At 42.0% G+C, this 27,655-nt stretch overlaps 2 protein-coding genes and 1 long non-coding RNA gene across 3 annotated transcripts; 1 reads left to right on the top strand and 2 right to left on the bottom strand.

Annotated features, from left to right (window-relative positions):
* Positions 1–8,476: 8,476 nt before the first annotated feature.
* Positions 8,477–9,970, top strand: LOC133925775 (uncharacterized). The gene is made up of 3 exons (XR_009911011.1): positions 8,477–8,918; positions 9,056–9,155; positions 9,282–9,970. It is a non-coding gene; the product is annotated as an uncharacterized LOC133925775 (long non-coding RNA).
* A 1,329-nt stretch (positions 9,971–11,299) lies between these two features.
* Positions 11,300–13,366, bottom strand: LOC133927528 (protein FAR1-RELATED SEQUENCE 5-like). The gene has a single exon (XM_062374002.1). The coding sequence runs from the start codon at positions 13,364–13,366 to the stop codon at positions 11,300–11,302; it is 2,067 nt and encodes a 688-aa protein (XP_062229986.1).
* A 10,160-nt stretch (positions 13,367–23,526) lies between these two features.
* LOC133926311 (ethylene-responsive transcription factor RAP2-1-like) lies at positions 23,527–24,723 on the bottom strand. The gene has a single exon (XM_062372178.1). It carries the CDS (start codon positions 24,610–24,612, stop codon positions 24,040–24,042), a length of 573 nt encoding a protein of 190 aa, XP_062228162.1. The 5' UTR covers positions 24,613–24,723; the 3' UTR covers positions 23,527–24,039.
* Between the last annotated feature and the right edge of the window lie 2,932 nt (positions 24,724–27,655).

The following is a 27,655-nucleotide window of genomic DNA, read 5'->3' as shown; positions in this document are numbered from 1 at the left end:
CTACAATTCGCCATCGAATAAATTCTGTTTACTTCTATACCATCGAATAAATATTTCAGTTACTTATATGCCATCGGGCTTCCGATACTGCTCTCCGCTATACTGTTCATGAACAGTATCCGAGAATAAAAAAGGTTAAAAAATATGTCGATTTTTGTGCACGATCTATAATTCATAATCAACCCATTTTAACTGTATTCACCTAAAAATACTGTGTAAAATTCAAACTAAAATTTCTCAAAATGAACTACTTTTGTAATAATGTGCATTACAAAGAACTAATTTTTTCACCGCGGAAGATAATTTTAGAAATTATTACATCACATTAGAGAAATATTAGTAAATTTTCTCAGATTTTTTGTAAATTTTTATGAGGCTTAAAAATTGCAAGAAGTTACCAAAGTAGTACATTTTTAAGAATTTTAGTTTGAATTCTATACAGTATTTTTAGGTGAATACAGTTAAAACGGGTTGATTATGAATTATAGAGCGTGCACAAAAATCGACATATTTTGTGACTTTTTTTATTCACGGATACTGTTCATACTGTTCATGAACAGTGCATCGGAGGGTAGTATCGGAAGTCTATGGCATATAAGGAAGTGAAACATTTATTTGATGGTATAGAAGTAAACAGAATTTATTCAATGACAGATTGTAGAATCAGCAGTTATTCGATGATAAATCGTAGATTTTCTCTTGTTAAAATGGCAGAACGTTGCCACGGCAACGCGAGTACTATAGTACAATTTTTTTAGCTTTGTACTAAAATAATACGCTGCCACTGCCCACACGACAAGAGACCAGTTAGACCAACTCCTCAAGCTAAAAGAAACAAAGGAACGCCGGAGCCATGGGGGCCTGCATGGAGAACGACACATGCGCCGAAGGTTAAGGTCATATCCAAACCTTATACTCCAACCTAGTATAGTAGTAAGGCGCGCGCGCACACAGAAGAAACAATCAAGCATCTCCTTTTTGGCTGTCAGTTTTCGCAGCTCTGTTGGACATCGCTACACACCGTTTAGGACCTTTCTCTCCCACTGATTGATATGGTACAAGAACAAATACAACATTTCCCTAACAATTGTTTTATGGAGGTGATCATGCTGGGATGTTGGTCGATCTGGGATCATCGAAACAATATCATTTTGAGCAATGGAGTTCAGGATGGTTTTATCTTTGGCTATCCATAGATTTAGAAAAATTTTACGGTGGTCTAAGAGGAATTTGGGCCACCTATTTTTTGGATCGAACGGTTCAAATTAGTTAGAATACTACATATTATTTAGATGTAGTATGAGAAGTATATGAGAGGAGTATAGATATAAGAAGGGTATTTTTGGAAAAAAAAGTAATGGCATAGTTGTTATATCTTGTAAATTCACAGGTTAATGTGTGGTTTGCCGAATGGTGAGAACCGGCCCGGCCCGGCCCATTCCATTTCACACATTTCGTCTCCCGTCTAGGGTTGAGCGGCGACAGCAGGTCGAGTTGCGGCAAGGCGGCGCCAGGTCGAATCCGGTGACAGGATAGGTCGACGAAGGTGGAGGATGTAGCGCCTACGCGGAGGAGGTCGTGGCACCGTAATGGCGGCCGGCCCATTCCATTTGACCACTCCTTCGTCTCCCGTCAAGGGTTGAGCGGCGACGGCGGCTCGACTTGCGGCCAAGGCGGCGCCAGGAGGGGGCAAATCCTGCGGCGCCAAGAGTGGGAGATCTCCGACCCCGTCTGGTTTTCTAACGCACGGCGGGGGCGAGGTGCGCGGCAAGCGGCGGGGCCGATGCGTGCGGCGGGGTGAAGGGGGCGGGTCAATTTGCGAGCAAGCCGGCTGCACCAAAAATGTCAACTTTCGTTGGTAGTATACTCAGTTTCCTGTGTATATTTGGTGGACTGCTTGTTCTTAGTTTGGATTAATTCACAACATTCATCATTCTTGCTCAAAGCAGGTTAATATAGTTGGGTACATGTACATGAAAGGCCTATGTACTGTTTTGTGCATGCTGTTTCTTCTTGGTAGTATCCATATTCAGTCGAAACTCGAAACCTAAAAGGCTCTGATGGTTTAGGGCTGTTAAACCCCTGTGAACCAGTACATTAAGGTGTGTTGGACATCAGCTTTGGATTTGTTTATTGCACTGTGCAGACCACCTCTAAATGTAGTTATGTATTTGCTTTACCTTCAAAAAACTTCCTGAAATTCTGTCTGGTTCAAGTTTTCCAAGATTTTCATATACTTGACTACCTTGGCAAATGGTTAAAAAATCATTCCTCTTTTTTCGGTTCTGTTATTTGTCCATGTGAGATACATTTTTCTTTTTGCAAGGAAAATCATATTTGCTAAAATGAATGTCTGAGTTATTTTGTAATATAGTTCCTGATAAGCATCAGTCTGTTCAGAATTTGGCTTTACTTCATTAAGACATATAGTAGGAGACATGTGAAGCATTTTGCAATCAGAAAGATGCCTTTGGTTCTCTTATGCTTGGAATGGCAGAACAAGTTAAGTATTTCTAACTTTTATTTGTTTCACGGTAGATACCTCATGGCACACCGGAAGTGAGTCTGCACCATGATTTTTACCAAAGTGCATAATCGTTGTGATAGTAGAGATGCTAATAGGGTTATCTTTATTAGGATGGACCACCATTTATATTATGTACCATTCGGACAGGTTACCAAATTATTAAACCTTTTGTGTTGGTTATTATATTAGCTTATCTGGGAATTCAGTGTTTCTTTATACATAACTGAACTACGCTCCTCTCGTAAATTCACTGGATTAAGTTTGTTTACCTTTCCCTTATAAATGTTGGCTGCCACAATGGTTGGCAACAGCAATCTGGGTTGATAGTTGGTTGATTCTGCCTAAAAAATGGAAACCAGAGAAGAAAATTCTAGATTTTTTTCCGAAGTTGCCTTGTGTTGTTATGTTCGGCACGTCGGTCTACAGTTCCCGGTATTTTCTCTACGTACTCATTGAAACTGTGCAATGTAAACTCAATTATGAAGAGGTCTGTGCCGAGGATCACTAATCTCCATGTTGTGTCCGATTATGCTTTTGGGGTAAGCCTGTACATGACACTAAACACGGATAGACCATACTTAATTTTCAGTAGATTGTGTTGAGATTTCAGAGTTTTCAATTATTTAAGGCTATCAAGCACAAGCGAAACTAGTTTTACTAGTTTGCCAATTAGGAGGCCATACACATAGTGCAAACATAGAACTGTAGAGTAGGCGTAATTCAATCAGAATCAATGTCAACATGTTGGTCCTCTCCTAGGTCGGCAGGCCGAGGCTCGCCTTCCTTAGATATTGAATAAATACTTCCTCTGATCTTGTTGAGGTGAGAGTTGACCAATATGACCGCTAGCTTAAGTCTGAAATGGTCCATGTCTTGCTGTGATGGTTGGAGAAGAATAAATATTGAGGAGAGATCATTTGGCACGCTATAAATTAATTGGTAATAATCTAAACATAGAGAAATACCTGTGTAAATTTGAGGCCTAGCTTAAAGCCTGTCCAGCATTTCATGTATGTCAGCGTGAATAGCCCGCAGGATGATCTACATCATTGCGAAACAGTTAGTGGGACATTTAGCAAGTAACGGGAAGTTATAATTTATGAAGTGATGTTATCTAATGTACCCGTCTTCCTGGATTCTTGACTTGACTTCTTCTGACCATGGCCAAGTTGTGACCATGCGGTCCTTCCACCTAAGTTCTTGCAATCCCATAGCCTTTGCTGCCATGTCTAAATAATTCTCTAGACCTTGGAGCTGGTCAGTTGTAAATATGACGTATGAGAGGATTGGCGTTAAATATCAGGGCATAGGATGGGTGAAGAAGTTGTACTAACTCACCATTTTTTCTAGTTCCGGTCGATACTTTTTAGGCCCTAATGAATCCAGTATCTGAATGGTTCGTAGACCGGCATTGACAATGCACAAGTACCAATGGGATTTGTCGATGTTCATTGGGAAAAAGAGCTGTAGCAAGCAGGATGTAAGTTGTTGTTGGTAGAAACAGTACGGAATCAATAGGAAGGGTGGTTGCAGGTACCATATCATGTTTGTGATACTTTTTAGCCCTTGTGACAATCCATTCTCTGTCAGAGTCAGTGTAAGTTAGGAAACATGCAGCATATGTATCAGCAAGGTACGCCGTACCACTGGCCCTAACTTGTAGCCGTTTGCCATCGTCTAGGCAGTATATGTATGCATTCATGATCTGTACGCAATAACGATTCACTTTAGATGATATGTTAATATTTGCATAGGAATAATATATATCGGTTTAGTTACTTGGTCGTCCAGCCATCTGTCCTTATGAAAAAGAATTTCCAGAGTATTTCTTGTTATGACAATATCTTTGATATGCACTAATTGTTCATTGTCTGTCGAGGACTTGATGTATTCAATAGTAGGAGCATCTTGTTCGCTGCACTTAAAATCAGCATCTGCATGTTAGGATGGCAATTAGTTAGATTATGAACTGATGAAGGGAATTAATATAATTGAACCTGGTCATACTTTTTGTCATGTATAGCGGCTGCGTTGGCTTGTTCTGGCCATAGTAAACAAAGTCACCGTCCTTGTCATGTATTGGTTTATGTTGCCTTTTTGATGGAGACCTTAATCGATTTGCACCGTGTGGGTCCGCTGGCTGTTTCTTCCGTTTGCGAGTAGCCTGTAAGAGGTATTGTTGGTATATATTGCTGCGAAAAAACAGTTTTTATCAAGATGGGATAGGACAATACCTTTGTTTGCGATGATCTGTTGATAGTTTTCTTCCCATGTGATTTGTTTTGATTACGAACAAATTCGTCGTCCGCGATCATGTCCGGTGCAGGTTGCTTGTCGGTGTTCCTTGTCTCCTGTTCTTTGCCAACCTGCAATGATGAATTTTTCAATGTATGAATTAGGAATGGTTGCACATACATATGCAAGTAATTCGAAGTAAATCATCAAGGGAATCACCGTGAAATCTTTTATGAATTTAGTCAACAATCTGTGTGTCAATTCAGATCGTCTTGCTATCGATTCACTTGTTTGTTGAATTTGTTGAATTTTTTCCATGCCATCATCAAACTTTTGTTCAAGTCTGAGAAGCACTGTCATGCCATGGTGTGATCCCTGCATCATTGGACATGGTGATAAAAGGTAATATTTTTTTTGTAGTTGTAGGATATTAATAACTCATACCTCGTCGTTGCTTCTGTGTGACTGGTGGTTTTCAAATGGATCTGGGTATCGGAGTGATCGCGTTATGTCATCAACAATCTGTTTCAGAAGTACCAAGATAAATTTGTTAGCAGCAATAAAGATGACAAAATGAATTCGAATTCAAGATTTGTGTAGCGTGTTACCCGTCCTACTCCAAATCCATGTATCCGTTGAATTCTGTCTCTCCCGAGTCCTTTTGACTCATCCCAGTACTGAGAGAGTGGTTTTTCGCTTCCAGATGGGCGTATGGTTCTGTCAATATGTACAACACTTACCTTTTCCCAATACCATACCTGCAGGCGACAAGAAAATACATGTAGTGTACGCCAGTTAGTTTGTACATTGTTGCATGTGTGGGCTTACCTGAAGCAGATATAGGTTCCCCTCGAGGTTGGTTTTTCGCTCCGTGTACTTTTTAATACTCGATATCAAATTGTGTAGAGTCAGGCTGCACCAGTTTACATTCTCTATATCTTTAACATTCTCGACTAGTCCGAGGTACTCTGACCGGACATAAGGCTGAGTTGTAGGGCATAATAGAATACCAATTATGTAGATCACTGTTCTCCGTAAGAAGTGTTCATCAGAGTCCTTGTTAGCGCTGAAATATTCCTTTAATGACGAAAAGCTGATATTATTTGCACTTTTGTCTTTGTATATATCATAGAGTTGAGGTACATTTCTCTTAGGATCTTCTGTAAATTCTTCGCCATTGGATGGCAAGCCAAGAATATGCTCTACATCCTCAAGTCGAATTTTTATCCTGTTTCCTCTAATTACAAATTCTTCAGTCTTGAGGTCAAATGTGTCTGCAATGTCCTTGCACATCTTACGCCGAATGTCGATTGGTTTAACCTTACGTAACTGATCGAAGCCCGATCCCTTTATTGCGTCAAGTTGGTTCTCACTGAACGATTTGAATAGAGCGACAAGTTGATGGGGTGCGCATTTCAGTGTTCCCTGTTTATAATAATGAAATCAAAGTAACAAGTAATTACAAATAGTAAATGGGTGCACATCATAGCCCTTTGTCTGGAAACACAGTTTTGCCATGAAACTGTATGAAAACAGAAACTTCAACTTTTTGAAACATGAAAACTCAACTTGGGCACACAAAAATTCAAGAATATCAAATTATGTAGACAACCATTTGATTTTTGAGTTTTGGAGACAAGTTGTGTAAGTTGTAGCATCTACTGTCAGCATCCACATAGCTACTTTGGTAGGCATATGATATCTACAATTGCTGCCTCAAAAGTTTTTGATTTTACTTTTGAACTAAAGCTCACAATTTACTTCTGCAGTGACTTGTGTCCAGTTTCTTCCAGCAAAACACTCTTCCCTTCATCAGTGCGAAGGTATGATATCAGTGTGCCTTCTGAAGCTGTTTTGGCTAACTTGTAACCTCAATAGTCTATGAGATTTATCTTCTTTTTATTACCTTTTACAAATTGCAGGGACCAGTGGTTGGAACCATAACTGGGAATTTTCGATTTTATTTTGGCACTATATGTTGTGCAGAATGTGCGAGAGATTTCAGTTTTGTTCAACCTCCGCAAAAGATGAGCTAAAATATGCTACCTGGTAGCCATGAAATCTGGCAGAACTTACCTTGGTTTGCCTAGTGGACTGTGTCTTCGTGGTCTTGATGGGTGGCTCGTAGTTGGGATTCATGCCGCCGGGTGTTGTTGCTCTGCTGGTCGAGTCTACGTCTGATCGTCCCCTGTCTGCGTGTCGGCTTGACTGGGCGTCGGCGTCACCTTCGAAGATGCGGTTGAAGTTTGGGGTGCTTCTCCTGTTCGTGGGCGTCTGCCTGCGTTTGATATGCTTGTAGCAGGTGTTGGAAGTAGATCACGAGGTGGTGTTTGAGTCAAACACGATGTCGTGTACCGACTGTAAAACGTATAGGCCTAGCGGCGTTTACCTGCCTTGTTGAGTGCACTTGTCATCAAGTAGGGTCCCAATTTGCGCCTGAAAAGGTCTATGTATTCCTACATTTGTAGGATATAGTTAAGAAACGTGAAAGGATGCGTAGTATTATTCAATGCAAGGAGACTAAAACCAAAAAAATCGAACAAGGTACCTGGTTAAATTTTTCTCTAAGCCTTTGTCCGGTCCAGTACTCCATGTACTTGATCGCAAATAGCCCACATGAAGACCTTCAAGAAAGACTAGTATTGTCATATCGTTTCTTGATCGTACATTAATATTAATGATATATATCATTGGTTGCATGTACCTGTCTTCTTGCCTGGCTATGCGCTTTACTTCGTTCACCTTCCAAGATGCAACTTTGTAATCCGGCCAGAAATTGGATTCAACTTCATTCGCAGCTAGTTCAAGGCAATGTTCAATCTGTTTTAGCTGTGAACAAGCAAGACTGATGTGATTTAGAGTTATAATGCATTTATCATATAATATAAGTTATGAACATAGTGTACCGTATACTTCAGCTCTTCACGTTCTTGACGCGGATTTCCAAGAGAGTCGAGCACTTGAATCTCATATTTTTTGGTGTTGATCACCGCAAGGTACCAATGGTTACGATTCCGGTTTATTGGTAGGAAAATCTACACCAAACATAGAAATGTTTAACAATAGTTATGTCATCGAGGTAATAGTTGGCCCTGCTTTGTATTTTTACCATATCATGTTTAAGATACTTGATCCCATATTGCCTGTGATCTTCTTTCTCTTGCCCTCTTATCTCGTATTTGTAGTACGCAGGTCTATATAGAAGTTGGCACGAGAAGGTAGTTTCAATGTACACCCTTCCGTCAGCCCTCATGTCGTCTTTGTTTCGAGCTTTAAAAATGTGTATCCATGCATCGATTATCTGGTGTTTGACATAAGATTAGTCGTCAGTTTTGATATGTTCCCGAAAGGGTCAGCAAAGTTATACTAAAATTACTTACGTCATCTTGCACGTACTTTAATGATCCATCCACCAAATATGGATCTGCTATGCTTTCCATATCCACCTTGGTTATGATCACATCATAGATGTGCACCAGAACCTCTTCCCTTGGAAGAGAGTTAATCAAGTCTAGCATTTCTTCTTCAAATCTTGAAATTCTGCCAACGCAGTCGACTGAAAAAAGTGTACATTACAAGCCATAGTGGGAAATAACAAAATGTATATTGAAACAAAATGATTACGAATTACTTATTGTTATATTTTCTGGTGTAGAAGCCTCCCAATTTATTTTCTTTGTGGTCTTTGGGACATTGTAGTAAATAAATGGATCATGATCGCGAAATGACGGTATAGGAAGCCTCCCAAAAGGTCCTCGCACCCGCTTGGCGATGCTTGCATCTTGTTCATCAGTTCTTATGTGCCGCTTCAGCTGATGATTGTGACAAGTATATACGCTATAAATTATTCATAGTAAAAGGCAGATAGCACACGATGTACCTAATCATGTTGGGAGAAGGTGCGAGGCCCTACCTTACTGTTTTGATCCTGCATGACATGAGAATATTTAGGTTAGGCCTTGTATTAGCTAATTTAGCTGCTGCATTGAATTTTTTACATCATATACGTACCTCAACATGGCCGATCAATTCATCCATTTTTCCCCTTAAATATCTGATAGTACTCTTTGTTTCTGCAATGTTGCTGCACATCTCATTGATCTCATGATGGAATTGACGATCAAGATCGTTTAGGTGCGCTTCAATCCTCCGCACAGTAAGTAAAGTTTGCACCTGCAAAACAATAGTATTTAGTTTATTTCTTTGGGTATTGCTCATGTGAAGTAAACAATATCCTTTGTGGCTCTTAACTCGCGTACCTGGTTGTTGTTTGGGGCTATTGCCTTTGCATAGGGGGTTTCAGGAATGCATGAATCTTTTGTATTTGATATTTTCGGATCTCCATAGTCTACATCGTGTACATGAGGAAGGTCCGTACGGCCCTGCACAAAATGTACCAACGAATTTTATTTGCTGCAAGCTATTGCAACTTCTTATTCCCTTTTTAAGTTTGTTTGTAATGCCGTTTGGTCTCTCCTAATTTTTTTGAGATGTTCTAAAGCAGCCTCTGTTGGTGCAGTTTTGGGGGCGTAACATGCATCCAATCAAGCGAAGCCTGACTTCTCATGATCTTCACAAAAGGGACTGAGCGATGAAACGTCATCTCATATTCGTATTGTCAGTTTTGATTTGTAATCTTCATAGCAAATTGGTGACAAATTTCTCAGCAATATGCAGTTTAAGAATACACAACGAAGCTAGATGTACCGAAAACTTACTGGTTTTGCTGTTATTTCACTAGGCGTCTGCGGATCAATTGAAGCATCTGCTGATTTACTCGCACACAGAGATATTTTCTTGACACCTTCAGATGACGGCGACTTATATGACTCCATGTTTATCCCTTTCTGCGACAGGCTTCCTTCCGTCTGCGTCGCTGAGGATATGTGGTTCGGCGGCGAGTTGCGTCTGCGTCAAGTAGCGCCTGCGAGTTGCGGCGAGTTGCGTCTGTGTCGTTTGTTCCCGTTGGGCGTCCTCTGCGTTGGCGTCACCTTCGAAGATGCGGTTGAGGTTTGGGGTGCTTCTGTTCGTGGGCGTCTGCATGCATTTGATATGCTTGTACCAGGTTTTGGTAGTAGATCACGAGGTGGTGTTGGAGTCAAACACGATGTCCTGTACCGAGTGTAAAACGTATAGGCCTAGGGACGTTTATAACGGATGCTGTGAGACTCCAATTAGGAGTCGGTTGTATCGATGGATCGGATGGTGTTGGCCGGAAGGAAAAAGTAAACACAAATAAACGGATGCTACTGAGACTCCTGTCTACTCCTCGCCAACGTCTCAGTAGCATTTGATATGCTACTGAGACGTTGGCGAGGACCTGTGCGGCTGGACGCGGCAATGGCCAGAGAACTAATGGGCATGTACTAAAGTATCGTAGTAGAGCACTCATAAGCCAGAGCACTGATGGGCATGTAGACAGCTTTATGCATACCGTAAGAACCAGTACAGTCAGGCAAGATTACAATTACAAGTCAGGCAAGCATTTGTGTGCAACTTCATCAAAGAAAAGAGTTAGGTTACGATTGCTTCACTATCTTATATATATAACAAAAAACCAAAGTACCTGCAAAAATGTGTATGATCCATACAGCTTTATGCATACCGTAAGAACCACTACAGTCAGGCAAGATTACAATTACAAGTCAGGCAAGCATTTGTGTGGCCCTCATGTGTACATCGGTCAAAGCATTCTCCATATGGGTAGGAGCAGCATGGTCCTTTTGGCATTGCACATATGCAGATCCATACAGAACCTCTGTACCTCATCAGGATGAATACGTGACAAATTGAAACAAGTCCAGTTATCCACATTTCCTCCATTAAGCGTTTTCTGGAAAATACAACCTATACAAACATACACAGTAGTAAGGAAGATTTATTTCAGCAAAGGCATAATCTAATTAAACTGGTTTTCAATTATTGATACTATCAACATGAAACAAAAATACAATGCTCACTTTGTGACCAGAACATGGCAATACCTTATCTCCCTACCAATAATAGGCGCACAAGTTATCTCCCTACCAGAGACATGATTTTTGAACTGAAAAATGTAACAAAGAAATGGGTATGATAACACAGTAGTATAATTTAGCAAAGTTACCGAGGGTGGAAGCTGCACAATGCTGCAATGGGTATGATAACACAAATAAATGCAATAAAAAGGACATATAGGTTTGATAGCACAATGCTGCAATGGGTATGATAACACAAAGAAATGCAATAAAAAAGACATTACTTAACGATTTGTAAGGTGTTGTACACGCAATTCAGAATTATTAGATCTTTCCTAAGGAGCCAAAATCATTCTTCCTTGTGCAGTAATATAAGCAGATATCAAGTAATTTCCATATATTTGTACTGAACTTGAATAGAGCATGTGTTACAGAAAAAGATGCATATCATCCGGAACGATAAATTGAAATCTTGCTTCATCACATAGTTACCCAAAATAGCTTCATGAAATCGCTACATGAAATACATTGAAAATAGCTTCATTAAATAGTTACCTCAAGATTTAGGTTTCCATACCATTTATTTTTGGCTCCCCGCTTCATGAAATCGCTTTAATCTCTTCGATGGAGCACCTTTCGAAATAATCCTCTCAGGATCGAGTACTCTTGTTGTAGAAGATCTTGCCGCCCCAGAAAAGTGTGATGGCAAAGACCAAGAGTAAGTCGCCTCCATGCCCCCATTGTTCTCTACATCTTCATCCCTAATAGCATCTAGGATTCTCATGACCTTATCCGATTGCTCCTCAGTCCTCGAAGCTTTGAACAAAACAATATTAGCCTTCATGCGGAGGTCATGGAAACGGTCCATCTGTTCTGACCACACATGGGTATTGCTATATCTATTCGAGGCGAATGCGAGCTTTGCTACAGTTGTCCACCTATTTTGAACACAACAAGGAGGAATCGTGTCCAGACCCACAAACCGCATAGCAGCAAATATGTGTGTGCATGGAATGGCTTCGCACTCTATCATCCGACAAGGGCAGCTAGCTGTTATCATCATTGAGCCATCAAAAGTACAACTAACATCAAAATGGTTCTCACTACTACCTATGGGTGCAACTTGATAACTCACAACTCTGTCTACAATTGTCACCTCTTTAACCTCCCATTCAGGTAGCTTCCTAATCTGCACCCTAACCTTCCTGAACATCGTCGGCGTGTAGATACGAGCAGCCCTTTTCTCATATATGTCCGCAGTTATCCTAGTGAATGGGATGGACAACGAAGCTTTTGCATCAAGCTCAGCCTCATTCCTGCGGATGCGCGACAAGCAGAATTCATAATGCTCGACCAGATCAACAAGCGACATAGTCCGGTCTAGATGCTTGTGAAGCCTAGAGTTCAAGCTCTCGCTCCGTTGGTTACTACGCATGCCTAGGAAGTGTCTCCCGTTCGTGTGTGCAGCGGACCATTTGTTCCTGAGTTCATACATCTTCCATATCCATACGTCATTTTCAGTTATTTTGTGGGTCTCCTTGAAATCTACCCATCGCCTCTCGAACTCAGCAACCTCCATTGAATGGTAAATGAATTTTCTGAACTCCTTAAGCTTTTCACCCTTGAGGTACTTCACCATATTCTGTTCTATATGCCAACTGCACAGACGGTGATCTGCCACGGGCATAACCATCTCAATCGCCCTTGCCATTGAGGCGTCCCCATCAGTGATCAGTGACTTTGGATGCTTTTGGTTCATCACCTCCAAAAGAGTATCAAGGAGCCAGACATACGATGACACACTCTCATTCGAAATGATACCACACCCAAATACAACCGTACTTCGGTGATGGTTAACTCCAATGAAGGGAACAAAAGGAAGGTTGTACCGGTTCACGCGATATGTGCTGTCAAAGACCACAACATTGCCAAAGGCATCATAATCAATCTGAGATTGTGAATCCGCCCAAAATATATTTTTCAGCCGCCCTTGAGCGTCCTGTGTGTATTTGAAGAAATACTCTGAGTCTTCTGCTTGCTTCTCCCTCATATAGTTCAGAACAAAGTCAGCATCGCTGCCTTCAACCTTTTTCTTCTTCTTCCTTGCAATGAAATTGTATAGGTCCCGAGCCAGAAACCCAGTCTTCTCAAAACCGCCATGGTTCTTCTCCATCACATCCATTATCTGACAGGTACGAAGGCCGCCGATTCCCAGCTCAATGGCCTCTGCTTTCTGTGCTTCACTTAGGCCCCGGTGAGACCGCAAGACAAAAGCCTCACCAGGCTTAGCAAGTGCATGAGAATGTGAATCCTTAAAATCTGTAACGAACCACGTGCCACTCTCTTCATTTAGCTGAATGTCAAGCCTAGCCTCGCATCCACAACGAGTGAGCGTCCGTGGCTCCCTTACTTGAACAGACTTTTCAAAGTGTTCAATGGACCTGTATCCTTCACACGAGCACAATAATCTCCTCCATATCACCCTTTCTCCTTTCTTCCTCGTCTTGCCCCTTCTGACACCAAACCCTTTAACTTTTGCATATGAATTATAAAACTCATAGCCATCCTCCTCGCTGCTAAAAGTCTTGTTTACCACCATGCTATATTCTTCCACTTCCTCCAAGCTAATGTGCTCTACGCCACCCATTATGCAGCACTGTTATTCAGTAAAAAATGCAAGCAGATTACTACTCTCTCAACCCAAGATTAAATGTGGTACACTACAAGAGTAAACCGTTCATGACATGGCATTGACCAAAAAATAAAGTAAATTTGCGCCATACTTATGCGAATACCACTCAAATTATATACTACAAATGTAATGGCAGATTATTCTTAGCTTCCATCAACTTATTTACTGATTTTCGTCAATTATAAATGTACCAATGGGTTTCTCACACTATCCCTGCAATGACCTAACATAATCATAGTTCCTTCCAAAAGACAAAATTTTAAATATGGCTGATATTGGTATATAGGCTGCAAGACTTTTACCGTTGCACATCAGAAACAAATTTTCAGAGTAAATATCCATCAATTATTCAACAGTCACATATTTTTGGCAACATATTATAGAGATAGTGTGTTTACTACTTATTCGTAAACACTTGAGGGAATAATATAAAATCAGAATTATACTTTCACCGGCCAACATACATGAACTTGTTCGGATCATCGTATGAAATAATATTCTAAGAGCAGTAACACCTAATCTGGATACATGAACATGTTCACTAGCCAATATCTGAGGAGATTGGGGAATAAACAATTTGTGTTGATTAAGATATCACCAAACAAGTTACCAGTACAAGCAATGCGATAATGCAAAATTAATGTATCATCAATGCGGGAGTAAAATGGCCAAGAAGAGAAAGGGCAGATCTATCGATTTACAAAGAACTAAGAACACATCTACTGCATGTTCTTACCGATCGCTGGAGAGCAGGTGGAAATCGCTGGAGAGCAGGGTTGAAGATCTAGATGGGAGCTTACCGATCGCTGGAGAGCAGGGGTTGAAGATCTAGATGGTTCTTACCGCAGCCGCCTTCTCTCGCGAGCGCCGCCGCAGATGCTGTATCCGCCCTCGCCGATGACGTGCAATCGCGCGCCGCCCCTCCCGCGCGCCGTCGCCTTCTATCGCGCGCGCCACCACTGTAGCCGCACTCTCCGACGCCGTGCTCGACCGCGCCGCCTCCCCTCCCGCGCGCCTCCGCCTTCCCTCGCGCGCACTGGCTTCTCTCGCGCGCACGTCCTCGAGCGCGCCTCCGCCTTCTCTCGCGCGCACCGGCTTCTCTCGCGCGCACGTCCTCGAGCGCGCCTCCGCCAGACCCCCGCGCCGCCGACACTCCCGCGCGCCGACGCCTTCTTCCGCGAGCGCCGCAGCGTTTTGTGTCGAAAGATTATCTGGGAGTATGTATTAAAAAAGAAAAAATACTGTACTGCCCTTTAATGGCATGGTGGGTAATTATTAAAATTACTGTCGAATTACAAAAATATCCATTTACGTGGACGGTCTGATTTAATTTATACTACCTCTAACCTATGGGTAGTATGGACCACCGTAAAAGCGCTCTTGATTTATCCCCCTTTGAAAAATGATGATATGACTTCTGGGCAGAGTAGTCTCTAGATTTATCCCCCCTGTTGTACATTCTTTCCCTTTTTTTTCTTGTACATACTGTCATACTGAACTCTCTTTTTAACAGAAAATCACAGCAGGAGCCTCAGTGCCCCACGTCGTATTTTAGTTCAAAGAAAAACTAGGTCAGTCATTGCATGGTTGCCATATGTCAATAGATATAAATCTCCTTTCTGCGTACATATTTTCTATCTAGAAACAACACCTAAAAATTATCAAACTTCAGATATAAGTTTAGCCACTTCATGTTTCTGATGTGGCGTTGGTCTCACCTTAATTACAAGTCAGTTAAATGCTTGCGTGGTGTGTGCTGCTCTTTAGTGTCGTGATCACACCGCTTAGTCTATGACATTTGTTCAAAGGGATAGATTGTCAGTATCTCTGGAGGCACAATTTCTCTTTTCCTTCGTAAGGATAAGTCGTGACTTGTTTAGGCTATACAACAATATATGAGAGGCTGTGGCTTATTGGCGTAAATTGGGTGAACGGGGAAGTGGTAGTTGTAGGGAGTGAGTTGAAATGATTTGACTAAGCTGAATTATTTTGTTAGCTACCATTTTGATTGTATTGTCAAATTGTGAGTATTTTGTAACAATGTTTTGCTCACATCTCAAGTGATATGCTTAAAAATGCAAGAGGACAACCCTCACGCAGCAGCACAGCTCCTACCCCCTGGACCCAACTGTGATTGACCGCTAAGATCATCTCCAACCGATTTCCTTTATAGTCTAGAATCTCTTTACGAAGAGATTTTCGTTCACTTCAGTGCTCTAACTCCTTCCCTTTATGATTCTTGTCACGAGTGAATTCTCAAGTTCATTCACTTTAGAACAATATTTCCTCTCCTTTCTCTTTACGAATTCCTTCAAAAAAAAACTGTTAAAGATAAGAAAAAATAAAGAAAATAGTAATAGAGAAGGGAATCGAGAAGAGAATGAAATGAAGTAAATATAGTTGGAGATGATCTAAACTGAGAAGAGAAAAATTCACGTTGGAGATGGAACGATTTGGGAGGGATGGGTGGGGTGGAATCAAACATACCCTTACCGGGAAATGGGTGCGGCTCGTGATTGACCCATGCGCCTTCTCCCGGGGATTTTGTTCTTCGTGGTGCTCATTGGGGGCCGTCGGCTTCTTCTTCGGCAAGTGGGCACGCAGAAGCCGACCCGGGATTCTCGAGTAGTCCCGGTGCGCTAGTCGCTTGCTCAAGCTAGCACCATACGCTCCCAGTGCTTGTTGAGCATGACGACTTCGAGCATCATGTCGTTGACGGCGAATTCCATCCGCGGCTTCCACGACTCGATCGACGCCGTAGCCGCCTCCAACGCCACCATGAGGTCATCTTTCTTCTGATCTTGCTCTTGGAACCGCTTCTCGCACTTGAGATCTAGCTCTGTGAACCTCTTTGTTCATCTTGTCGAGGATGGGTTCCGTGTTGGGGTCCATGGCGACGTGCTTCTTTTTGAGTCGTGTGGAGTGCTAGTGGGTTTCCAGGTTATTGATAGGGATTAGGGCTCTGGTACTAGATTGTTAAGGTCCTGGATTAGAATTGAGGAAGGTAGCAAAGCAGGAGATCGGGATCAAATGAGTTGGTCGGAGACAGAGGATAAAAACATTGGGGAAGGAAGGGGGAATCGTACTGGAGATAGAGAATAAAGTTCAACTACATTTCGTCTACCATCCCCTCTTTCACCCACACGGGTTTATAGTTCAAACCCATACAAGGCCTTGGCCACACACACCTATAACCTTTTTTTAATAATGAAAAACAAGTTTCCAGTCTCTGCACTTGTACACAGCCTGGATGATTATTACAACCCAAATGCATTACTCATGTATGATTAAGTAAGCAAAGAAACAATCAACAACAAGAATTGGGAAATCATCCTTCATATAATCTGTAATTAAATCGCCACATATTTTTGGCGAAGATTTCTAACACACCTATCACTTAACCCAGTCTGGCCCATGGTAATGCTTGCTGGGCTTCGTGTCTCGCTGACTCTTCCGGCCCATTGGCAATGGCTTTGTATTCCCGCGCTCTCTTCTTGTCTAGGTACTTGTGCATCGTCAGGTAAGGTCCTGACACTTTGTTAGGATTTCAGGCTGCCGGTTCTCTGTTGCCCCATTCTGCTTGCTGCGACTGTGGTTTCAGCCGTGTAACTGAACCCCATGAACAGTTACGAGCACGACCAGATGGTCCACATCTCGTCTGCTTTCAACTGCTGTATGCTGTTGCAGATTTTTCAGTAAATTTTATAAAGCTACAACTATTTATACTATTTTAACATAGAATTATAATTTTTAAAGTTTATTTCATAAAAATACAACTACTTCTATCTTTAGTAATAAAAAAATATAATTTTTTAGCACATGTGTGGTTGATAGATAGAACTAGAACATGTGGTACATGCGTGACTGACATATAAGATAAGACTAAAAGGTTATAGTTTTTTTATTAAGAATGGTTGAAATAGTTATAATTTTATAAAATATATTTTAAAAATTATACTTTTATGTTACAATAATACAAATAGTTATATTTTTATGATTTTTTTTAAAGAAACATCACTCGTAGACGCACAAATGACCCAAGCTAAGCTTGGTTCTCAGACTTGCAGTTGTTGCTCGACTCGCTTCAGGCTAAGCCAAATGCGTTTCAGGCTAAACCAGAAAAGGATAAGGATCCATTCCGTTCCAACGTGTTTCAGTCTAAGCCAAATGAATAAGGGGCCGTCGCCTTGCATTGCAGTCCTGCTTTTTCAGAACAAATCAGAGGAGCACTATCACATCTTCTTGTACTCTGCCGTGACTGAACTGAACGCAATGCACTCCAACTTTCGCTGTAGATCAGGATAGAACTAACTGACTGGAACCGGCATGTGTTAGAATACTCGTACCATGATCCAAGCAGACACGTACGCAAAGACTAAAAGATTACGTGTTGCGCAAACACTGAAACATAAACAACCTTTGATGGCTCAGAAATGTCGGTCTGTATAGCCTGAACCAGTCAAACAAATGTTCCGGCCGGCGGGTTTCTTTCCAAAACTGCAAAGAAATCTAGTGGTGGTACTCTCGCTTCGTTCCAAAGTTTCTGGTTTTATTTCTCCGGTTTGCACAGCAACTGAAGTTGACTCGGATGGGTTCTCAAAACCAAGTCTAGCTATTTGTATGCTCTTGAGCAGTCGTTTTCTTCTCTGATATATGGGGTTGTTGCCGTCCACACTTGCTCAATAAGAACGTTCAACAGTGTACAGCAGTTTTTTACATTAGAAAGATTGCAAATATTCTTCATGTTATATTTCAAGTCAACCTTTTCACCAAATTTCTACTATATAAAATATGAGTTAATTTGTACATCACATTTTCCCCACTCTTCTCTCATCTAATAAAAATACATAAATTTCAAATAATTTACCTATTTTTATCATCCACACTCGTTCTCCAGTCTTCCCGTCTTGTTACCGACTACGGATGTAAGATTGTTTTACTAATGAAAATAATTAATAAATTAAAAGAAAAATTAGTAGATAATCTACTTCTCTTTTTTATCTTATTTGAAATCAAAATACGACATCGTTTCTGATATATTTATTTGATGATACTCCTATACCGTATCTACGTCTTCATACTTTGAGTTTTGTTAATGTTATCGGGTTTGATGCTTGCGTTTTCATGGCACTTAGCTAGTTAAGATATTTATTCATTTCTTGCTATGTGCATATCAAGTTAAAGTCAGAAGGAGCTAGTCAGGCTCTTCTGACTGGCTGGTCTGCTGTGGATTATAACATACTTAACAAGGTAAATTGTAAATATGTAAATGCGAAATGTAAATAAGGTAGAGACACAAAATTAGCAAAGGGACTTTTATCCCATGAAATCGATGACATGAATGTCAACCCTAATCCACTTTGGAGCTCCAAAAAGGATATGCTCTCGGTCGTCAAGTCTCTTTCGATCACGGTTGTTGAGCTACCAAGACAAGATCTCAAGCCCGCTGAGCCACTAAGCCACCAAGATAATATCTTACCACTAGCCTCTCTTCTGATCACTTGCCGCTGTGATCACTTTAGAGCTTGAGCCACCAAGACAAGTGTCTCTGCATACCCGTACACGTATCTTGCCATCGCTCCACACCAAGTCAGAGGGCCAATAAGTTTAAGCCACTAAGGCCTAAGATATCGATGAGTCACCAAGACTCAAGGCACCGACATACCACTCGATACAAGCTATGAGCACTCATTGATCCCTTCTTTAAACTGCAACACCTAGCTACAACTCACTCTAGGTCTATAAGCACTAAACGCTATCTAATCTTGTGCTTAATCACATTGGATGATCATTTTAAGCACTTTGATGGCTTAGGTATCTTCTCAAATGTATATGAGCTTCTTCTAGACTCCAGCATCATGTGACGCCTTCAAATGACTAAGTGGAGGGGTATTTATAGCCTCAAACCCACCAACTACCATTTTCTCAACGACTCAGAAAAGCTAATAACACCGAATGATTCGGTGAGAACAGTAATACTAACACCAGATCATCTGGTGAGTACAAACTCAGAAACTAACCGTTGGACTTCCACTCAAAGTCATTGTGAACACTGAACACTCCGGTGTTCCTTCAAATCCATCACCAAATCTTCCAGTGAGTTATCTTGAGCCATCCGAGCCTTTTGCAGCCTCTTTGTATAAAATGCTCTGATGCATTCATCTGGTGTTCATTCCATTCACACTGAACCATCCGGTAAGTTAAACATTCTCTTCTTTTTCGTGGAAATGCTCCGGTGCAACTATCTATATGATCATCGGACTATCCGGTGAGTTGATCTTCATTCTTCAGCACTTGCAGTCGTCTCTGCAAGAAATGCTCTAGTTCTATACTCCGGTGTGCATAAAACAAGCACCGGACCTTCCGGTGAGTTGATCCATAGTCTTATTCTTCTCTAAAAAAAATGCTTCGGTGTTACTCTGTGCAGGTCACTGGACTATCCGATAAGGTCCTCGGCCTTCTCCCTTTTTATCATAAATACTCTGGTGAGTAAACACACAAAGCATCGGACTATCTGGTGTGGCCATCAGTCTTTGTGCATAATGCTCCATTGAGTGCAAACTCCTCTGCACCAGACTTTCCGATGAGGTCAATTCTCTTAGAACTTCTCCAATTCAATCAAATTTTGTCCCGACTGCATGATTTTTTGATGTATTACATTTATAAGACATACTAACATATATTCTTGACAAACATGTTAGTCATAATGACTATATTGTTATTAATCACTAAAATCATAATTATGACCTAATAGGCTCATTTTCGTTACACTCGTCTTGTTACCGGCTACGAATATTACTAATAAAAATAATTAATAAATTAGAAGGAAAGTTAGTGAATAATCTCCTCCTCCTTTTTAGATCTTATTTGAAATCAAAATATGATATTGTTCCTGACGTATTCATTCGACGGTGCTTCTATGACACATCCACATCTTCATGATTTAAGTTTTGCTTAATGTTATTGGATTTGATGTTTGTGTTTTCATGGCACTTAGCTAGTTAAGATATTTATTCATTTCTTGCTATGTGCATATCGAGTTAAAGTAGCATCTATGTGCTCCTAAATTAAGAGCAGAGAGATTTTTTTGAAAGAAAAAAACAAAGAGGATTAACAATACTCTGCCGTTATAAAGGTTCGCCGGCAATTCTGTGCTAGCAGTGGTGCAATAATCACGACGTGGACCAGGCGTCGTACGCGTACCCCTCTGGTCTTCTTCCACCCCAGAGTCCACGAATCGTCTCTTCCTGGGCGGCTCGAGCGCCGTAATCAATTGCCGACACGCGCATCATTGGCCAGCCGATGATGAGACCCGTGCACCGGTGGCCGTCTCCCCGGTCCACGCCATCCCCACAGCCAAACCAAACCAGAGCCGTCCGACCCAGCAGCACGGACCGCGGCTTATAGTTTTCCCCCGCGAGAGAAGTACACACCACACGCCTCGCCCGGCAAGCGAGCCCGTCGCCATCATCGTCCCGTCCCCTCATCCTTTCTCTCTCTCTCTTGCAGGTGACACGAGAGGCACTTCCGATAGATCGAGACACACTGCGAGATGCTAAAGCCAGTTAGCACACATCATTGCTTCTTCATTCAGCCAAACACACTAACGGCTACAGATGAGCCAAGAATTCACCTGTCTGTATGGAAAGTGTGACTTGCTATAAAAAATAACTAATAAAATTAAAGAAAAAGTTTATTTTACCTTTAAAAATCGGCGTAGTCCGGAAAGTCTCTAAAATTTTAGATATAAGCTCCTGGACCTTTTCTATTTTTACTAAATAGGCTATGTCTTTTTACAGAAAGATCACTGTAACTCAAAATTTCATAACTTTTTTTATACGAGCTTCGTTTTAGACGATTCTTGCGCTCATACGATGGTAGCAACTAGAACATTCTGTTAGCAAGCTTTTATAGCACTTTGCTACTGTTTAGTGTACTGTTCTTACTTATTTATGTTTTCTCTTTTGTCGGTTGGTCCTATAAGACCCCTTCTTGTATCACTCAACAGTCAACCGATACGTACAGAGTAAAGATGACATCTAATTAATTGGTCAAGTCGTACCCATAACCCTAAATATGAGATTCATATTGACAAGTATGCAGTAGAAATAAAAGACACACTTTTCTACAATGAGATCAATGTGATCAATGACACTTGCCTAGATGCTACTCAGTTATCTCGAACTCCTACTCTGAAGATTTTTGTACTGCTTTTGAATGTAATCGTCTACTCGCAAGACCAACTGACAAAAGAAAAAACACAAATACCTAAGAATAGTACATCAAATAGTAGCAAAATGCTATAAAAAAAAGCATACTAACAGAAAGTACTCATTGCTACGATCGTGTGAGCATAAAAATCACCTAAAACAGAACTCGTATAAAAAAAGTTATAAAGGTTTGAAGTTACATTGATCTTTTGTAAAAAGACAGGGGCTATTTAATAAAAATAGAAAAAGTCTAGGGATTTATTTGTAAAATTTTAGAGACTTATATATAAATAAATAAAATTATAAGGGGTAAATGCAAAAATAAGGACTTATGTGAAAACAGAAAAGTTTGAAGATCTAAATGCAAAATTACCTAATTAAAAATCAGATACCGTTGTCGAAACCAGCTGTGGAGATAAAGTGATCCGGTATTGAAATTTTAGGATAGTAAACTGAATGGTTTATATTTTAGTGGGTTATCTAAGAATACGCTGATTCTTTCTTATAAATTAGATGACTAATAAAGTATAATTTACTATAGTTATAATAAATAAGTAAATAATTATTTAAAAATCTATAATATAACAAACTTTAAACTCCTAAATTTAGATACAAACCAAACATCGATCAATTGCAGACCGAAAATTCCCACAAAATTCCAAACTGAAAATTCGTGTAAGATTCAGGGTTCAAAAAAACTGACGGTAACCAAGCAAAAATTGCGATAACCGGCCATCTCAGTCCAGTTCGGTTTAAAAAACCGAACGGTAACCGAATTTGAATTAAAAAATTCAAAAAAATAAAAAAATTCAAACAAAATCTTGAAAAAAAAAACTAGACACAATTCTAAGACCTTATGTGAAAAAACTTTTCAAAAATAATATCGTTTTCATCATATTCTATAGGGAGGAAGTTTGAAAAAATAAAAAAAATTGAAACGTGCGGCTCAGTTATTAACTCATGTTAAGGAAAAGTTTAACATGCAAACACATATTTTTCTTGTGTAAAATGTATCTTAAGAGGATCTTTAAAATTGATTTCACTTTATTTAGAGTTTTATTAATTTCTCTATAATTTTTACAAAGTTCATAAGCATAAAGTGAATATGTTAAGAAACAGCATTGTAATTAACTTTTTCATGTCTACTATTATTTTTTCTACATAAATAATAGTATAAATAAACTAATAAGTGGTTTCACTAATTTTTGAGGTGTGATGGGTCATTTATAAATTAATCTAGTCGTAACACATTTACACAATCCTGTATGTTACAATAACTAATTCATGAGTTCATGTATTTTTAAAAGACATAGGATCATGTAAGAAGACTAACAAAATTAGTTTCATAATTTTTGGATTAGTAAAGAATAAACTATGTATTTAACTTGGTTTAATAAATACATTTTTTCACAGAAAATTTTGAACTTTTATGAGTACAAATATTTTTATCATGTAGATCATGTTACAATTAAACCAACAAAATTTATTTCACTTGATTTGAAACTCAGATAAATTAGTTATTAATTTTACAAGATTGAGATAATTTTTAGGTTTTTTTTTAACTTCACTGAAAATCGAGAAAACCACTCGATAAATCGAGAAGACCGAGCGGTTACCAAGAAAATCGAGCGATTAATACAAAAAATTCGAAAAAACCGCTCGATAAATTACAAAAATCGCTCAGTAACCGATTCAAACCGACCAGTTACCGAGCAGCTAAAATCACGATTTTTCCTCAAATTTTAAATTTTATCAAATAAATTTTGTCTATTTTTTTTTTAAATTTCAACCCGTTACCGCGAATTTTTGTTACCACCAACCGATCGGATTTGTTACCGCCAAACGAGCTCCGATTGGTAAGCCGAACGCTGGCGAGATTACGAAGCGACAAACTGGCCCCAGATCTGATCGTAACGCCTGCCATTTTCCAGATTCTATTTGAAGCATCAAACCACAAAAGAAGCAAAAGATCCATGAAGCTCTTGTTGATCTTTTGCTTGGCCGGCATCTTTCTTTACAAACATTTTCAAGTGACGGGGAGGTACATAGCCGTCTTGCTTAGCTACATGCCCGCACACACTGACGCACGCACCCGTCTGTATCTCCTACTACTACTCTACTAGAGTAGTCGCCGTCGCCGTCGCCTCCGGCCAAACAGCTCAGACGACCCTAGCTCCTACTTACTACGGCTTCCCGTCCCGATGGCGACGTCGCGGATCCATTATTTGCTACCTCCGAGCTCATCCGCATTCCACCGAGCACCTTGCGTCCGTCCACGCCCGTCCGTTTGGCCTGGCACTATCTGGTTGCTTGCTTACTGCTACTACTGGCTGGCTAGCTAGCTAGCTAATCCTCGCATGAGTAGTTGCCTAAGGACTGGGACTAGTAGATGGAGGAAGAAGACAAAATCAGCGCGCTTTACTCGTCGTCGGAGGTGTCCGGGGTGGGCTCCCGGTTGAGGTCGGGGTTCTTGGCGCGGCGGCGCTGGGACAGTGGCGGCGGAGGAGGAGGAGGGGCGCCGCCGACGCCGGAGTGGAGCGCGTCGACGCGGGCGCCGACCTCGGCCGCCTTCTTGCGGATGGCGGCGGCTGTGAGCCCGCCGCCCTCTTTCCGGCCCTCGGGCTGCTCGGCCACCTCCGCGCCGTCGAGCTGGTCGGGGAAGTTGAGCCGCGCGGAGCGGCCGCGGAGGTAGAACACCGCCGTGTCGTAGGCCCGCGCGGCGGCGACGGCGGTGGAGTAGGACCCGAGCCAGATCCGCGACCGCTTGTTCGGCTCGCGGATCTCTGCCACCCACTTGCCCCACTTCCGCATCCGCACGCCGCGGTACTGCCTCCCTCCTCCTCCCCCGCCGCCGACGCCGACGCCGCGCGCGTTCCTGCCCACCACCGCGGCCGTCCTCGCACCTCCAGCACGCGCCGTCGCCGGCGCCGCCGCGGGGGCGGTCGGCTCGGGCTGTGGCGCTGGGTAGAAGGCGGCGGCGTCACTCTCCATCCCTCGATTCGGCAGGGCGGCGGCGTCCGGGTGCTGCTCCTGCGCTCTCTCCTCTGCGCCTCTGAGTGGTGGGGTCTATAAATAGGAAGGGATTAGGCGTGCGGCCAGGTGGGGATTGCGGTGCGGGGTGAGTTGGTGGGAGGGATTTTTAGCGGGCGCAGGTCGGTGCGTGAGGCGATGTGTGTGTGGCGACAGGGACGGCCGGCACTACGAGCTTATCGTCAGGGAGTTTAGCAATGTAAACTACACACTCTTTAAGTTTTGGTGTCACCGCCACTGACATATCCAGATAAAAAATATTCAGATATACATACCATTATATCTTAATAAAATGTCTAATACTTTAATTATTAGGTAATATTGTATTTAGTTGGTGTTACATGGGTTGTTCCTTTGAAAAGTAAGAATTTAAGCTTTGTTCTGTACACCCTGTAGTTATAACGTGGATCCGCCACTAATCACAGCCTCACAAGGGAGGTTATGAATTAGTGCGCTCGAAATAATTGATGGTCGGCGCTCACTCGATGTTAAGTGTGAGGTCACGGAATATATCGAAGTTACACATCTACCAATTGCACCGACGATAAATTAAACATGCCTTCTCCTCCGATTTTGAGCTAAACTAGTTGTGCGTGCATCCCGGTTTATCGGTCCTCGTCTGTACCTGCCTTGATGTAACGTAGATGTGAACTGGTCCAACTGCTTCGAGGCCATCAAAGTCTTAACGCCTCAACGACACAAGCGCGACTGCGCTCTCTAGCGATAAGGTCAGGACCCAACGCCGTGCCTACCTACTTACCTACGCCGCCGGTGGCCCCCGCCGCCGCCGCGGCCGCGGCCGTAGCAGGTCCTGGCTAATCGCACGAGCGGTTAAGCAAGACGATCATCCTCCATCCAGCCGCCGCACCGCGCTAGACCCACACCCCAGCCCACCCCACCCCACGACCGCGACCGTCTAAGCCAGAGATGAGACCAAAGCCGCGCGCCGACGGGAACTAGCCGCGCCCATGTCAGCACCACGTGTCGAGTCCCGTGCAACGCACCCGGAGCGTGCGGGCGAACGAACGGGCCGCAGGGACCGGGTGCGCTGCAGCGCGGGCGAGCCGAGGCGGCGAGACGACCGACGGGGACGTGGCAGCTAGCCGCCCGCCGACACGCGTGGGAGAGCGGCGGCCGACGACGTGGACAGCGCCCGCCTGGGATACGCGAGCCGGGTGGAGAAGCGCGGGGGAGGGGACGGGCGCCCGTGTCGCGGAGCGGGGGGTGTGCCCGGGCCCCGACAAGGCCAAGGCGGGCGACCGCGACGCCGTTGTTATCCGCTTCGGTGCGGTGCGGTGCGGTGCCCGTCCCGCGCGCCCCAGAGTTGGTTTCCTTCTCTCCTCGGGCGGGGCGACGACGAACGGCTCGGGCGTCACGCGGACGCTCGTTGGGTTTGTTTACGCCTTGGGCGGCTGGTGTTGGACGGCGGCCGGTGAGAGGGGTGGTGCGATTTTTGGACGCGAGAGCATCGGAATAATACTCTCTTTCATCATAAATGCATATTGTTTTAAAAAGATTCGATTAAACTTTTACTGACAATAGTTTTTAAAATATGTAGTTAAAATTTTTAAAATCATACGTGCAGATATGTTATGACAAATGTTTTTATAATATTATAAATTTAATAGATTATATATATATATATATATTATAATATAAATAATATTTAAAACTCTATATTTAAGACCCTACCTTATGTAAAAGGATATAAATTTATGATTGGAAAAGGTACTGATTACTGGAGTCACTTTGGCCGGTGAATGCGTTTCACTGATTTGGTTGTTGCTACTAGGATTTCATGTCGACCAACGGAGTTTCCTGATCGTTCTTGCGGCCTGGTGTTTAGGCGGCAGGGTGGATAACCAGTACCTGCTCAGTATAGTTCTTTGGCAAACCGATGATAGCGACCAAACAAGGAGTCTTCTCTTTTTTTTTAAAAAAAAGTCTTTTATTAGTCTAATTTGGTTGTTTGGATTTGCAAACAGAAGTTCGACCTCCAAGAGACCAGGTTATAAAAAACGAAGCGTTACATGTTCAAGATTGATTCACGTGGAGTTGAGCTGGACCGCGCAGCTACATCCCAGGTCGGAAGAACGGAAGCGCCAGCTTGGGCCTGCTTGAAAGCAGGCAGAGCTGCTTCAGTAGTTAGGACTGGAGACGAGAGGATACTGCCATGTTGTACAGTAGCTGCTACTAACATTTTAGCTTACGCGCAAGGGAAGTTAGAACACAAAGTTTACAAATAGAACATTACATGGATGCCTGCCAGCAGAAGACACGTGGCAGCCAGTCAATTCTCTTGAACACCTTACTGCATTCAGAATTTCAGCTTAATCACCGAGGTATGCATGTAATTACATACCGATATTGACACATGTGTTGGTGGAATGGTACCACGTGGGCTCCCGTTTGTTAATTTCAGCCATAATGATCAAATTCTAAAACAAAAATAGAAAGACTAACATAAGGTAGGGATATTTCTTTTTATGTTATGCACAAGTTAGGTTTGATAAGACGTAGCAACCCAAGGAACGAAGCTAAGAGACGAAGCCTACAAGTTGAAGGGGTGCGATGAAACCGAATGACGGAGAATGTAGCGAAGTCCTGAGGTCGAAGGGGTACGACAAAGCCTGAAGGACAAAGAGTATAGCGAGCCCTGAGGTGCGATGAGACACGAAGCAAGAAGGATCTAGCAAAAGCCTTAAAGCTGAAGGAAGTTGACGCGAGGACCTTTGATAACAAAACAAAGGCTAATTTAGAGAAAGACCCACAAGTTAGTTGAAACCCGACAATAAAATATCGCAAGGAAGATTGCTAGCAGTCTTATCGAAGGGTCTGATGCAGGACTCCCAAGATGAGTGTTAAGATTTAGTTGCTTAGTGCAGTGTAGATAAACAATTATCATAATACATTTGAGATATTTTAGAATATTCTCTAGTGTTACTAGGAATATTTCTATAGATAAAAAAGCAAATATATAATGATAACACAAGTGATTAAGGTA

The sequence above is a fragment of the Phragmites australis genome, chromosome 8 (genome assembly GCF_958298935.1).
Source record: "Phragmites australis chromosome 8, lpPhrAust1.1, whole genome shotgun sequence".
Taxonomy (NCBI): domain Eukaryota; kingdom Viridiplantae; phylum Streptophyta; class Magnoliopsida; order Poales; family Poaceae; genus Phragmites; species Phragmites australis.
Note: the sequence above shows the minus strand (reverse complement) of the source record. Positions and strands in the feature narration are given on the sequence as shown.